This window comes from Pongo pygmaeus, chromosome 2 (assembly GCF_028885625.2).
Source record: "Pongo pygmaeus isolate AG05252 chromosome 2, NHGRI_mPonPyg2-v2.0_pri, whole genome shotgun sequence".
Lineage (NCBI taxonomy): Eukaryota > Metazoa > Chordata > Mammalia > Primates > Hominidae > Pongo > Pongo pygmaeus.
In genome coordinates, this window is record NC_085930.1 from 67055028 (window position 1) to 67070859 (window position 15832).

The window sequence follows — 15832 nt, forward strand, 5'->3', positions numbered from 1 at the left end:
CTGGGTAATCTGTTAATAGTTTCTTGTGTATACTTCCAGATATGGTTTATGGTTATAAAGGCATATACAACACATATATTATATACGATATCATATACAACATTCTACACCTCACCTTTTTCACTTACTGTTAGCTTTTCTGTGTCAACACATTTTCTGCCTCATTCTTTTTTAGCAGTTGTATAATTTAATCAGTATCATATTTAAGAACATTTTATATGTCCTTTTTAACTATCACATACAGTGCTGCTGAGGACATGCTCAGGTTCTGTGTAACTAGTGAGGTCGTATCGCAGAAGAAACTTTCAGAAGTAGGATTTGGGGACAAAACTTATGTGCAGCCCCAGTGCTGCGGGTTATTGCTAAATTGGCTTCTGTTGCTGTTGTTTAGAAAAAAAAAAAACGGGGACTTGAGAGTTCAGGCAGATTAAGAGCTGCCCATCTGCCTGCCTCAGAACAAGTTCACTGAGGACGTGTGAGGTTAGAAGACCTCGCAGCAAGTGGGAGGCTGTGGAGGAATTAATACATCAGAGAGACCATTCTTTTACTCCCTTTAGTGTATTCTATGGCCAAGCATGGCAAGAGTGCTTCCACCCTCTTTCCCAACAGTGCAGGGCACCACCACCCAGCTTCCACCTCCGGAGGAAGGAGCCTTAGGTTGCTGCACCTGGACCACATCCAGGGCCTCCACCCGCAGCCTGGGGAGGCTGCCTTATCCCCAGGCCTGATCGCACAACTCTAGGGATAGAACATTTGGAGGCATCCCAAAGAATCACTGCAAACCCTTTAGAAGGGCACAGAGGCCCTTCATGCTCTTCTCCAGGCTCTTTGACTGCCTTGCCATTCCCCAAACAGCCTCTCACTATGGAGTCACCACCCCCGCTGCTCCCTCGGCCCTGTAGCTCCTGGGACCTCCACATGGCTTGCTCCCTCACTTCTCTCAGTTCCCTGGCTGACATGCTACCTCCTCAGAGAGGCCCTCCCTGACCCTTGGACACTTTCTGCCCCCTAACCCTGCTGACTTTTTCTTCAGGAAACTGATCTCAACTTAATCCAATATTTTCTGCTTATTTGGTTGTTGGTGCTCTCAGCTCCATAAGGATGAGTCTTTGTTTTATTCATGTTGCATTCCAGAAACTACAATGAGACCTGCCATATAGTAGGTGCTCAATAAAGACCTGTAAGTGCATAGATGCTCTGGCCCCTGCCTGCTCTTAAAGTAAAGTAAGTAAAGTCTCCCCTTAGCCCCTAGGATCTAAATGCAGTAGCATTGTGGGTAAATGCAACACACAAGTTCAGGTATCTGTGCTCTTGCTTTTTTTATTCTCTCCACCTGGTATGTCATTTACTCACTCCATGGCCAACTGCATGAACTTCTATTCATCCTTCAAAACCCAGCTAAAGTATCACCAACTCCATGTAGCCTTCCCCAAAGTCCAGGTATCCAGGGTTCCCCAGCCTCACTCTGCAAGCATCCTACAGATATATCTGTTACCTCGTAATTCAAAAACTCTTTTTTTTTTTTCTACTTCCCAGCTTCCCCTCCTGGGCTGTGTGCTTCTTCAGGGAGAGCCAGTGTCCTCCTCATCTTTCTGGCTACTTATAAGATGCAGAGCACCCAGTATTTACTAAGAAAAATGTCAAAAGAACAATTAAGTGAAGAAAAAATGCACTAAGAAAGCTCACCATGCCTACTGTGAGGGGAAAACAAGGCCTTGCTTGATAAGCCTTCTCTAAAGAATCTTAAAAAGAATCCACATAGACCTGCAGAGATCTGGATAAAGTCTCCTGTGTAAAAACAGCTACTATTTATCAGCACTTATCACATGCTAGGAGCTTGGTAAGCATCATCTCATTCCATGCTCTTGACAAGCCTAAGGGGTGGGTATGTTTACCATACATCATCCTATTTTCAGAGGAGCAGATAGAGGCTCTATAGGGTGCCCAGGGTCACACACACTTGACAGGAGGAAGGGGCAGCTGCTTAAACTGGGCTCTAGAACTTGCTGCTAAAATCTACACTTTAGCCATGGGGTGATGGGTTGGAGGTACGGTGAGGCCAGGTAATCCAAAGTACCAGAACTAGATGTTGCTACACAGCATGCAGTGCTGACCTAGGAAAGGGTCCAAAGGGCACTTCCGATGCTGAATCAGGAGGCATGAAGGCTACTGTAGGCAAACAGACCAACTGTGCACAGACCTTGGCAGCTTGGGCCCAACCATGACTCTGTACCTGTAGAGATGAGGCTGGAAGGGACCCTGTGCCTCCAGTAGCCAGAACTAACACAGGCACCCCACTTATGACCCATCAAAGTTTTCAGAATGTGTTATCTCATTTAATCCTCACAGCAGCCTGGAGAGGTTGGTAAGGCAAGGAACAGGGTTAACCCCATTTCACATATGGGAGAACCAATGGCAAAAAATCTTCTTACACATTAAAACCTTTCCAAAGAGCTTAAGATGGGCTGGGCTTCCTACAGGAGAAGTCTTATTCAATTCTCATCTCAGCCGTGCAGGTGGGTGTTCAGGTGGGTGTTATCATTTCCAATTTACAGATGTGGACACTGAGCTCCAAGGGGTAAGAAATATTCATTCATTCATTCACTCTTCCATTCATTCATTTCAACAAATATTTATTGAGCACCTAGAATGTGCTGGCAAGACAATAATGAACAGAACAGACATCGTCCTTGCCAGCATGGAACTTAAATTCTGATGGAGAAAGAGAGAATAATCAAATAAATATACAAGGATTTCAGATAAGAACTATTAAGAAAGAGTGATGGGGCATTAAGAAAGAGTGATGGGGTTGAGAGGGACTGGGGTATGGGTTCCATGGGCATGGTCAAGGAGGGCTCCCCATATGACATTGACATTTGAATTAAGACTCAATGATAAGAAGGAGCCAGACACACAGGATCTGGTGAGAAATCTTCTGGCAAAAGCAAAAGCCAAGAGACTGACCCTGGGACAAGGCCCGTACATCTGAAGGACAGAAAGAAGGCCAGTGTGGAGGAGGGTAATGTGCAGAGGGGAAGATAGGCCTGGGAAAGAGGCAAGGAGTCACCCCAGTCCCACAGAAAGAACCAACCTTCACTCTAGTTCCTCTGATCCCAAATCTCCTGTCCAAAGAAAATTAATTAAAACATTCACGTGACTCAAAAATAAACACTAAAAACGAAACTCCTCCAGTGAAGATAAATCAGAAAAACAAGGCCTCATCCTTCCGAATAAATAGAACTGAATACCCTTAGAGCTTAATTTGGGCCCAGCACACAATATGTGCTCAACATGTGCTTGTTGAAGGGACGCCGCGCAAAAACAATTTTGATTGTATACATAGCAAGAATGGAGTTGCTCCCCAAACCCTGGACTAATGGGACTTGTGGGCTTGAGAAAGGGAAGTGAAGATGAATCAATGTCCATCTGATGCCACAATATTGGTTATGCACTTAATAGCATTCAATCCCACCAGAGGGTACAGGCTCAAAATTTAGAACTGCAGACATATTTAGATAACTGCATGGATGCCAGATGCATAATGGGTTACTAAGGGAAACGAGGATGGCCTAATTTCGAAGTCTGACATTAGGAAGACAAGCAGCCCTGGCCCTGTAGGACCCCCATAAGAGTCAGAATCCAGGACTGATGTAGGGCCTGAACTTCTCTCGTGGGCTAAGCCAGCAATTTTAATTACATCTGAAAAGGGAATTGACACTTCAAGATGGGGAGTGGGCAGGCCAGGTACCCATGACCAAGGCAAAGCCATGGCCAGATGCAGGCAGAGAAGTAGTGCCTTGTAGATGATTTTAAGGTAATCTGTGGGCTTGTCACACCTCTGCTTCTAGAGACCGGAACCTCATCTTCCATCTTTGCTTCCCCTAAATAAGATACCATGTTTTTCTTATGTGTACCAGGAGCTCAGATGTTTGTCAAATGAATGAGCTATAATAGCAGACAGCCTAGGCAGTCTACTTTGACTGAGCAATGTGGCCCTGACTGAAATCCCTGGAGTTGGAGGCAGTGTGAAAAGGACAACAGGAGCCCATCAAACCAGCCACACAAGGAAACAACAAAGAGAGGTGAAGAAATGTGTTTGAGGAAGCTTGATCCAATACTCGAAGAGTGCTGTCACACAGAAAAGGAATTAGGTATGCTCTACCAAAGCCCCAGAAATCAACTTTTGGCTGAATTTAAGGAAGAACTTATTCCTAGCAAAATGTTTCCCAGACTGCATTTAGTGGAATGCTAGCATTCAGGGGGTGAAGTACACTGGGGCAGGGGCAGAGAGAGGGAAGGGATTCTAATTTATTCCATGGGAAAATAAGTTTGGAAATTTGGGTTCAGCAAAGGTAAATGGATATTCTTACTGAAGGACATAGCTTTCATCCATTCTCAAACTTATGTGGCTCACAAGCTTTTCATAGGATAATATGAACATCTCACACAATCTCTATATTCCAATCTCAGCTCAGGGGCAAAGAGGAATTACAGGTGTCTGACAAAAGCATAATTGTATGAAGGGGTGTGTGTCCCACTAGTATTTGAGTACTTTTAGGATACAGGATTCAACACCACATGGATGATACAGACAGAGATGCAATCTGAATAGAAAACTAGAACCATGGGTTCATTTGCCCAGGAACTTTCATCTTGAGTAACCAAGTAGCTGGCAAGATGGTCTATACTGATGAGGATGCACACAAACTGCCCTTGCCTGCCCTTGGTGTCCAAATGAATGGATAATATGGATATTGCAAAGGGATCCTGGAATTAATCAATGCTGTTGGGTGAAAGGCTTAATGACAGCAGGTGTTCTTGCCAGAGCCCACTTTGACTCTTCTCATATAGTATTTCCTAGGACATATTGCCTGCCTGTCTGCCTTCTTCATCCATCCATCTAGTTTATAAATATTAACTGAGGGCCTTCCATAGCCTGGCAATGATGAGTAAAACCAGACAAGTTTCTGCTTCATGACTGCCTATTGGGGAATACAGACAATGAACAAATACATTATACAAATGATGATTTAATTAAAGTTTTCCATATATGTTACAAAGGAAATGAATGGTACAAAAACAACAGTAACTAACACAGAGACCTTGTCCATTCTGGAGTTTCAGAGTGAATTCTCTAAAGGAGCACAGAAACTGTTCTGCAGACCCCTAAATGTGCAGGTCCAATACAAGTCTCTGACATTCTTCCAGGAAACCTCAGCCCAATGAGATTGGGAAAGACCACACAGGCCCACCCAGCACAGAAGTCTCCTTTCAAGCACATATCTAACGGATGCTCTATTTGAGACTAAGATTCAGTAGGCCTGGGGTAGGTAACCAGGTGATTAAAATGTTGCTACTCTGTAGACCACATTTAAGTACCACTACTCTAAAAGGCACTTTGAAAGACATAAACAAATGGAGAACTAGCTATACCATGTCCATAGACAGAGAGGTTCAATCATAAAGATGTCAAATTTTCTCAAACTAACCTATGAATTCAATAGACTTTTAATCAAAATTCCCAGAGTTATTTTTTTATTGCTATTCTTGTTTAATTCAACAAATTGATTCTGAAATTCATTTAGAAGACTAAAACAATTTTGGAAAAGAACAAAGTGAGAGACTTGCCTTACAGGCTCAAGGCTTACAATAAAACTATAGGTGTGGTATGGGCACAGAGATAGACAAAGAGACCAATGGAACAGAACAGAGAGCCCAAACACAGACTTGTGCTTAAAGGAAATTATGTATAGAAGATGGCATTACAAATCAGAAAAGAATGAATGATCAGTAAGTCCTGCTGGGAAAATAGGTTATTTATATATTAAAACCTGGATTTTTACCTAATACAACATTAAAAACATAAAATTCCAGATGGATTATATTCCTAAATGTGAAAAAAAAAACCTGTAAATCTCTTAGAAGAAAATATGGAAAATTTTTTCAACTTTGGGGTAGGGAAATATATCTTAAATAAGACACAAACTGTGCAAACCCAAAAGAAAAATCGACAAATTCGACTTCAATAAAATGGAAACTTCTGTACACCATAAATAAGAAAGAAAAGCCACACACTGGGAAAAGATAATATCTAGAATGTATCAACAATTTCTATCTGTAAGAAAAGACAAACAATCCAAATAGAAAAGAATGTAAACCTTAAGTTCACAGGTACAGAAATCAAATCGCAAAAAACAGACAAAACAAAACATGAGAAGGTGCTTAACCTCACAAGTAATTAGAGAAATGTGAATTTAAAATAGTAAGATATCATTTAATGCCCATTACACTGGCAAAACAAAAACTGAACAGACCAAGTGCTGTCCAAAATGTGAAGCTGCAGAAATTCTCACAAACTCTTGTTTGGAGTGTAAATTAGATTAATTTTTTTTTTTTTTTTTTTTTTTTTTGAGACAGAGTCTCACTCCGTCACCCGGGCTGGAGTGCAGTGGTGCAATCTCGGCTCACTGCAACTTTCGCCTTCCAGGTTCAAGTGATTCTCCTGCTTCAACCTCCTGAGTAGATGAGATTACAGGCATGAACCACCACCCAGCTAATTTTTGTATTTTTAGTAAAGACAGGGTTTCACCATGTTGGCCAGGCTGGTCTCAAACTCCTGACCTCAGGTGATCCACCCACCTCAGCCTCCCAAAGTGCTGGGATTACAGGTGTGAGCCACCATGCCTGGCCTAGATTAATTTCTTTCTAAAGCAATTTTATGTTATATGATAACACTGACAATGCATGTATGCTACAACCCAGCAATTCCACTCGAGGAAGCACAGACTAGACATTCACTCAGTGTGCTTAATAATAGTGAGAAATGGGCAACAGTCTAAATGCCCATCAAGAGGACCTGGATAAATACAACATAGGCCATTCATACAATGAAATACTCTGGTAGAAAAATGAAAGAACCAAAGCTACATGTACCAATATGGATACATCTAAGAACCAATATTGAGCAAAGAAATAAAGTTGTTATAAAAAATGTAAATAATGGATGCTAGTAACACAAATTTGAAAAATATGCAAGAAAGACCTAGGTGCTATTTGGGGCATATATATATGAAAAGTATAAAGATTTATATGAGAGTGGTAAATCTAAATTCAGCATAATGACCTCTAGAGAAGGCAGGAGACGAATGGTATCTGGGAAAAGAATAAAAATCACTCATAAACCACTGCCCCACCACACACACATATACTACTATTAATCACCATCAGAGTAAGGGAGGCTTCTTCAGTGAAGCCAGGCCTTTTTAGATTGCAAAGCTTCAGAAAGCATTTAGTCCAGCCTTTGACCCATACAGGAAACTTCTCTCCAATACCTGGGGCAAGGGATCCTTCTACCTTTATAACAAACTTGCAAGTCAGGGCCACTGTGTATGGTTATACAAGTCGTGCACCACACAATTCTGGAATGTATATTTCATAAGGTAAATTATGGCCCCTTGGGTTGTTCAGTGTGCAATGTACACAACCACACTTAGCAGCCCTGTAAGGGTCACAGATCCTTTGGAACTCTGATAAAACTATGCCAATTTCTGGGAAAATGCCCATCCACACAAGTACTACTTACAATTTCAGTGGATTCAGACACACCCCCAACAATGATTGGCAACCCTATACTGGTCATCTTCCAGGGATGGGTGCTCGCAACCTTCTGAAGTACTTCCAGACAATGCTATGCTGTGAGACCAAGTTCTTCCCTACACACATTTGAAACCTGCCTCTTTATAATCTCTATCCATTAAAGTTGATCTCCTTCTTTTCCATATGACACTTTAGCTACTGAAAGAAAGCAAACCCATCCCCCCTAGAGACTTATGCTTTCCAGGCTAAATACACTCTTGACTTAGCTTATTGCAAACAGGCTGCATCTCCTCTTTTGCTCAAAATGAATTTTTAAACTGTCTATCCTTTCACCAAGCACTTCCTGCCCTAATAACCCACTATGCATGCTGACATGTTATCAAAGAACAAGAAAACATTTCTCTCAGCTGCCCCTTTGGGAAACCTCTGAAGATCTGCACTCTTGCTTCCGAAGCCGTTGAATGCTCACAGAAGCCAGGAAGTGCCAGGCTGGAAGAAGGATCAGGCTTTTTCCAGGAATAGGGGTAAGACCAACTGAGCAGAACCAGGACAGAGCCCCCACAGGCCAAGGGAGACAAGTTCTTCTCCACTTACTCCCAAAACTCCATGACAGGGGAGGTGGCATTCTGCAGAGACACATGGCTGTAGTTGCTCACATTCAGTTTCTGGAACTCCACACAATTCTCTACAGTGGAAACAAGACAAGAAATAGAAGAAAATTAACCTCCATGAAAGCTGAATCCTGAAAAACATTCAGAGCTGATGTGCAACTAGGCATTTTCATCTAGCCACTCCAAGTAAACATGCGTCAAGGGGCATTGGGGAAAATCAATACTTTACAGTTAAGAGGCTTGCACTGATTAGAACAGGAGGAAAGGTTTATGGGGCAGGGAGCCTTCTCTCTCCCATTCCTAACCAACACTCCCTATCAAACTGTCTCCTATACCCTTGTTCCAAAATCTTCTTTTATTTTTTCCGCTTCCCTGCCTAAGGCCCATCAGTAGTATTTATCTGTCTGGCTGAAGGGCTGTAGTGGAATAGAGGGACTAAAGGAATGGATCGTCCATGGTGACCTTGGGGCAGTAATGCAGCTGAGACTCAGTTTTACTTTATGTGAAAAGGGGCTAATGCCACAGCTGTCTCATCAAGACGTGATGATTGGAGGAAATGGTGTGAGCCAACATATGTCAAGAATCCTTGGTTTCTTCATCATTCCCTCACTCGATCCAGTCAATCAGAAAGGACTTACGGAATGCCTCCTCATTTCACAAAATATGATGTCCCAGGGAGATTTAATCTCAAGTAAAAGCAACCTAGTGTTCATCCTTCAAGGCCCAGTGCCCCTGGGCCTTAACCCCATCTCCAGGGGGCCTTCCCCAACCTCCCTCCCCTGAAATCTAAGAAAGCAAGAATTCAAAGGCCCTCCAAGCAGTCACCTTCTCCAACTCCTTTTATTTTGAGGAATAAGAATCTAAGGTTCAGAAACAGTCAAGGGACCCCCACCTATACCCTCTTCCTCCTCTATAAAGTCACTGGCCAGCGTGGATAGAACTGTAATAAACTCCAGCCAGGGCTCCATCTACTTTGCCACGGGTATTGCCCAGAAAAGTCCACCACCATGGGACCCATGTCCCTCTGTTTAGAGACACCTGGGGCACCAGACCATGAGCTCCCCGAGGGCAAGGCCTCCTGTATCCATTCACCTCAGAGGCCCCTGCACCCCGCACCATGGCCAACATGGAGCAGGAGCCTGGCTGGCTTCACTCTTGCCTGTCTTCCATCTCACATATGTATGAATGCTCCAAACCCATCTGTAATCTCTGCAGGCAGGAATCACCTCCTACGTGTGATGTTTCACACATTGCAAGTGTTCACACACCTTTAGAGAAAGGGGATTGCAAACCAGTTGAAGAAAGAGGTTTGCAGTCCACTGGGGAAAATCCAGATTGTCTGCCTGCTTCTTGCTCCTCTTGGCAAGTGCTAAGTATGTTCTGAAAGGAGGTGGTCTAGGGGTCCCCAGTCAGGCTTGAGAGGAGCCTGGAAACCTGAAATTGTCAGCAAGATTTCTGAATGTGTCCTGTGCCTTTTTCTGGAGAGAGGAGACCTTGACTTTTATCGGATTCCCTAAAATAGGATTTCTCAATTATTTTTTCATCCTAGAGTTAAAAAAAAAATTTCTTGGACACCCAAGTTGAACAGTTATTTTTATTAAAATATTTAACCATGTACAAATAAACAATGAGTTATAAAGTTTTTGTGATTATAGTATTCATACAATTATAAAAGTCAAATTAAATTTATAAATTAAATACCAACTATACTACAGAACCAACACAATTTAAAGTGATAACAGAAAATGGATGCATAGGATAATGCTATTTGGTAAAATTATATTGCTTTCCCAACAGAAAAATGAAACTGACATGTAAGAAGCAGAATCTGTTGAGTTTAGGTGGTTTATTCCTCCGTGCACTATTTGAGATTTGATTACACCATTTTCCTCTGGTTACACTTCTGCAAAACCTTCATTCCTATGGTGTGTTGCATTCTCCACTGGACTTCACTGAGTACTAATGCTCTATTTACGAATCAAATCTTTCTGGTTTTTTTCCCTTGGCCATTATCATTCTATTTGCCATGAATGCATCTTAAATTATAAACATGCGTAAAGTCAGCCACTGGAATCTCCTGACTGTCCTCAGTTATAAGGTGTTTGCTCAGACCATCCAGAACATGCGCATATTTTTAGAGTATCCTCAAAATAAGTACACACAATTAAATTATCCTAGAGGACTCACAGGCCTCCAAGAAAATGTCCTTGAATTTTAGTTTGATAAGCATTTCTATGAGTTCCCTGGCCAAAGGGAGGTTAAAAACTAGGGCCCTAAAGAGAGAAACAGCAAAAGCTCCACAAAATGCAACAGCCAGGGGTTGGTGGAGTGGGGGAGTAGGGCAGAGTCAGGCATCACATAGGGCTAGAAGCCAGACTGCAGCATCTCCTAGGTCTACCACCTGCTGTTCCTTCTACTGGTCACCAACATCCTACCCAATCTTACTGGATCTCAGCCCTCATGATGGCAGGCCACTTCCAGACACAATCTAACCACAGGTTACCATATAGATGGTGAATAGGTCAAAGTGTATGCGCCAGTTCCAGTCAAAAGGCAGCAGCTCTCTGGAGCACTATTGGAGAAGGGTTCTAAGGCCAAGACTAGACCGAGAAGGAAAGAGTGCTACAATTGATTAGTGATGTCTTCTGTGAGCATGGCCAGCTTAGACAGGGATTGGGCAGGGATATGCCTTCCTTGGATTATAAAACTCAGTGCTAATAGGAGGATATATGGAAAAACAAACAATACATCAGAATCAAAAATAATCTAAAAGATTATCCATTCCAGCAGGAGTGGGGTTGGGGCTAAATTCAAATGTCAGCTGGGTTGGATTGATAAAGTAAATGAATAAAGTGAGCTGGGTGGGGTTTGTGCTAACTCAAGGACGGATGAGTCATTGAAGGCAAAAGCCACCTCTTGGCTGCAGCCACTGCTGTCAAGCAGGAAGATGGGTCTGGTGTCACCAGATCGTTAAAGTTTTTAAGATAGGCTGGAAACCAGAATTTTTCACGTGAAGTCTTCCAATTTTTTAATTTTGGCAACCAAATCTATTTTTTAAGTCTGCCATTCACTGATCTAAAGCCTGGTTGGCCTGTAGGTCCTCTGTCTGCAGCCCTTGATCTGGTCTAACCTGTTTTACAGGGGAAAATTTGACACTAGAGTCAAGACTAGTATTGGAGCCCTAGTCCCCTGAGTCTAAGTCTAGTGCTCTTCCCCATCCTGCCCCCAAAGGGCTCAGTCTCTGCATTTGACAAACAGAGGACAGAACATCTCCATTCTCCTAACCATGCCAGTCTCTGGGCCAATGCTCAGCTCAGGCTTTAGGGCTGCAACTCACAGAACGTACCAGAACAGGTACAGAGCTGACCCCAGTTTCAGCAAGACTACCCTAGAAAACTGGACTCATGACGAGAGGCCAGGGACCAGGACTGGCCTGAAGGGCATGAACAAACCCCAATCCCAGATCACCCAGCAGGACCAGCAGAGAGACCTCCGTAGGGCCATACCTGTGTTCCACTCATGCCCACAGGTAGCCCAGGGTAGCTCAGTAGTGAAGCAGTTGCTCAGGTAAAAAATGGCCCATGCCAGGATGATGATGTAGTACACATTCAGATGGGCCTCAATCACCTGCGTTGCATAGCCAATGCCTGAAAGGACAAAAGAAAGGAAGGAATTTGAGTCTATCTTTTCAAAACAATCTGCCTTTGCAGTTGACATTCCCTGGGCACAATTTTATTTTCTCATTAACTCAACACATACCTTCAAATAAAGGGCAAACTTTCCTCCAACATGTAATGCCACCTTCACTTGTGAACTGCCCCAGAGCTGTCTCCAGGAAAAAAACAGGAATTCCACAGCAAATAAAAAACACCACGTAGGGAATCAGGAATGCCCCTGTAAGGATGCAAAGGAATGAAATGAAAACTGTCCCTGCCGTTTCATACTTGGCTCAAGAACTCTTCAATAAACACCTACTACAGGCCAGACATGATGTTCTTTGAACTTGAGTTCAAGTTCTCATTATGAAGACCAGAGTCAGAAAACAGTGCTAGGTTTGTGTAAGTCTACCTCACATCTCCAAGCCTCAACTTCTCCATCTGTAAAATGGAGCTTTAGTTTTTAATATCTGCACTGCTTCCCTCACAGAATTGTAATGCAGCTAAGATGATAATGTAAAAGAAATTGTTTCACTGGCTCATTTAAAAAAATTTGTTACATTTCATCCTCCAGCATGGGTCAAATTCATTCCCTCCCTGAATGTTGCACCCTTTTTCATTTTAAAGTGACCTCAACAGACCAGGTGAGGGGCACCCCTTCCTCTTACTTTGGAAGTGATTTGCAAACAATCTTTGTCATAAAGAAGAGCATTCTCAGGGAATTATACAAGGAACAATTTTAAGCCTTAAAGAATTAAGTACCCCTACACATGAGGCCCAGGTGTGGTGTCAACTTGCAAGGAGTTTGCAACAAGAATCTATCTAGCAAAGGCTGGCTTTGAATTGGTCCAGGAAAAGACCACCCTAAGCATTAGTGTTCCTATCTTGAAACACAATACCCATTGCCTGGGCCTTTCTGTGAAAAAAATTAAATAACTGAGGTGAGCATGAACTATTACACCCAAAATGGGGATTTTTCCAAATCCCTCATTCTGTCCCTCCTGTCTAATAACAAAGCATGAAAACACATGCTATTTGCCACCATCTGATCTCACAAATGAAGGTTTTAACTGAAAGTGCTTTTTGCCAAATGAAGTCTCCTTAACTGCAAGGGTTAATAGCAGGACCTTATCTATCAGGGTTTGAAAGGGTCTTAGCTTTTCTGGGCAAGCAGCTAATTTAAAGTTTCATATTGGGAAAGAAATACTTTAAACTATTGTTGGGATCTATAAGGAGGGCAGTAAGGATGTTTTTAAAAAGGTAAACAGTTGAGAAGCAGATATCCCAACTACATTAGAAAGCAAAAAGTGTGGAAAAGGAGATAAGAGGATCTGTTTACTGAATCGAAATCTAAGTGATTAAAATTAGCTGCAGCAGGTCCCCTAACATGCTGTTATTTACCTATGAAACCTCTAGAATTTAATGTATGACACTTTCAGAAAGCCTTTTGACCTGTGTATTCACAAAGCTACTAATCCTTAGGATAATAAACTCAGTCAAACCAGGAGATCTATGAATCTCAAGGAAATTCTTGGCAAGTCAGAAAAAAAAAACATAAAACAACAATGACTTATTTTAAAAACTTTACTCACTACAACCTTTTTTTTAAAAAAAAAAATCTGTGACAGAATTTGTAATTAACCCAATTTACTGTGTTTTCTGCTTTTAGGAATGCTTTTTGTTTAGGCACAACAATTTCCTGTATGGAAAAAAAAGATGTTAAAACAATTTGTGCCTGGGGACTACCCTAGGTGTGCACAGGTTTCCAAGTGGACGCAGCTTACAAACGCTGTATCTGCAAAGAGAGGCGGGATTCACAGCCAAGAGCACAGGGCACGTTGGGAGTCTCCAAGTCCACTCCCTCTCTCTCCCTTGCCAAGCCACCAACACCGGCGGCCACTTCATTACCAGTGCAGAGCAGGCTTGGAGCAGCCTGTGCCTTCAGGATGAATGTCCCCAAAGAAAGGGCCTGGGCCAAGCAGTACCCTTCTCCCTCTCCCGGCAGCTGCTCGCACAGGAAGTCCTGCTCTGCACAGACTCACAGCCCGGTCCCTGCCAGCCAGCTTCTGAGCCACCTTCGCTGGGGTTTGGGAATTTGCTGGAGGGGCAGGAGCACAGCAAAGAGAAGAGAGAATATACAGATACAGGCTCTTCCTTCGAGAAACTGTGCCACCGAAGGAGGTTTTATAAGATCCCTTGCCATGGATCAGCCCAGCTGACCTGCTGATATGACAGGAGGGGGTCCTGAAGGCTGGAGCCCCTTCCCTGAGCTGGGAGAGTTACGGATTCGCTGCTGCATCTTTTGCCAAACTGACTTTGAGAGGCTGTCACTAGAAAGGACTCTCTCATCACTGTCCTTTCCCTCGCCCCTTCTACATCTCTATGCAGAGCATCAACATTAAACCAGTGTTGCTGTTTGTCGTGGGTGACTCTCAGACCCGTAAAATAAACTGTTCGTTGTCAATTCTTCCACCAGAGGGGCTCCAAATATTGGCCCTAGAAATAGGCTTAAGAGCAGACGAAAGACTAGGCAGGAAACCATAGAGCAATGCCTCGCCTAAAAGTTCTCCCTGCTGTGAGTCCAGTCCCAGTTTAAAACAAGGCCTTTGACATCGGAATCTCATCTTTATTTTTGGTCGAGTGATACTTCTTTGACCCTCAGTGTCCTCACCTGCAAAATGGGTAGACCCCTGCCTACGAAAGTGACTGAGAGGATGAGATGAGATGATATGGTCAAAGGTGCTCGGCACTTCAGTAAGCGCGCAAAAACTGAGACCACTTTGATCATCAGGAGTCCCTTCCCTACAGGCCGTTTTCCCAGTTAGGAAAGCTGAGGCTCCAAGGGGCCAAGTGCCTGAAACACCAGGGCGCCTACCCAAAGCAAGTGCTCCTTGGCCTCGGTCTGCATCTCATGCTGGGGACAGAACGCGGGCAAGTCCCCGCGCTGGCAGGTGGAACCCTCAGGTGCGAATTGGCACGTGCGCGTGCGCACTGGCACAGGTGGGCCGCACTCCGGGGCGAGCTCACACGCCAGGTGCCTGGAGTCGAGGTTCTCCGCTCGGGTTCCGCTCCACGCAGGCGCGGGAGGGGGTCTCGCGCTCGCCCCTGGCTCCCCGCCCCCACCGAGCGGGTGGCGCCCCCTCCCCTTCTCCTCACTATCACCTCACCTCCTCCGTTCTTGTAGCACAGGTAGGGGAAGCGCCACACGTTGCCCAGCCCAATGATCTCCCCGGCCACGCTCAGCACGAACTCCACCTTGTTGTTCCAGTGGCCGCGTTCGTGGACCGCCTTGTCGCGCTTGTCGCGCGGGTCGCGCGCGGGCGCCGTGCCCCCGCTGCTGCAGCCGCCACCTGGCGCCTCGGACTCCCGCGCCTCCTCAGCAGCCTTCCCATTGCCCAGGGGTAGCGCCTTCTCCGCCGTCATGGCCGCGCTGGCTGCCTCGTGCGCCGGCCCGGCTCTGCGCCGCCGCCCCGGGCGGGCTGGCTTTTCAGGAGGCGCGAGCGGGCGGGAGGGGGAGGCAGGGGGTGGAGCTGAGGGACCGGGCCAGGCCAGCGCGGAGACTGGGACTGGGACGCGGCGCGGAGGCCCGGCCCGCAGGGCGCCCACGCCACCCCAGCCCGGCTGGGCCCGGGAGCCCGCGAGCACCTTGGGCGCGCCGAGCCCCTGCAGAGCCCGTCCTTCCCGCAGCCCTACCCACTGGCCTGCTGGGACAAGAGTGGAAGCGCCCATTCAGGCCTAGGCTGGCTCCACTCACCAAACCCCAAAGTTCTACCACTGTCCATAACCTTCAAACGCTTGGGCCTCGGTCTCCTGTCTCTAATAAGAGGAATGGGCTCTAGACCAGACTTCGCCAACTTGAACTTACACACGAGACACCTGCGGGTCTTGTTTAAGCTACACATCACGGTCTAGTAGGTTGCAGTAGGCTGAAGAGCCTGCGTGTCTGACTAGCTCCCCAGTGACGCTGAT

The 15832-nt window shown here is 44.8% G+C and overlaps 1 protein-coding gene across 2 annotated transcripts in view; it reads right to left on the minus strand.

Annotated features, from left to right (window-relative positions):
* Window positions 1–15420, minus strand: part of SLC6A11 (solute carrier family 6 member 11) — a 127916-nt gene extending 112496 nt beyond the window's left edge. Inside the window, exons 1-4 of one of the 2 annotated variants that reach the window (XM_054481328.2) lie at window positions 15031–15420; window positions 11967–12101; window positions 11714–11854; window positions 8191–8281 (exon numbers count right to left, since the gene is read on the minus strand). In XM_054481328.2, coding sequence (XP_054337303.1) covers window positions 8191–8281; window positions 11714–11854; window positions 11967–12101; window positions 15031–15286 — 623 coding nt within the window. In that variant the 5' untranslated portion in view covers window positions 15287–15420. The remainder of the gene's footprint in view (window positions 1–8190; window positions 8282–11713; window positions 11855–11966; window positions 12102–15030) is intronic. The other variant, XM_054481329.2, reaches the window with a different exon arrangement.
* Between the last annotated feature and the right edge of the window lie 412 nt (window positions 15421–15832).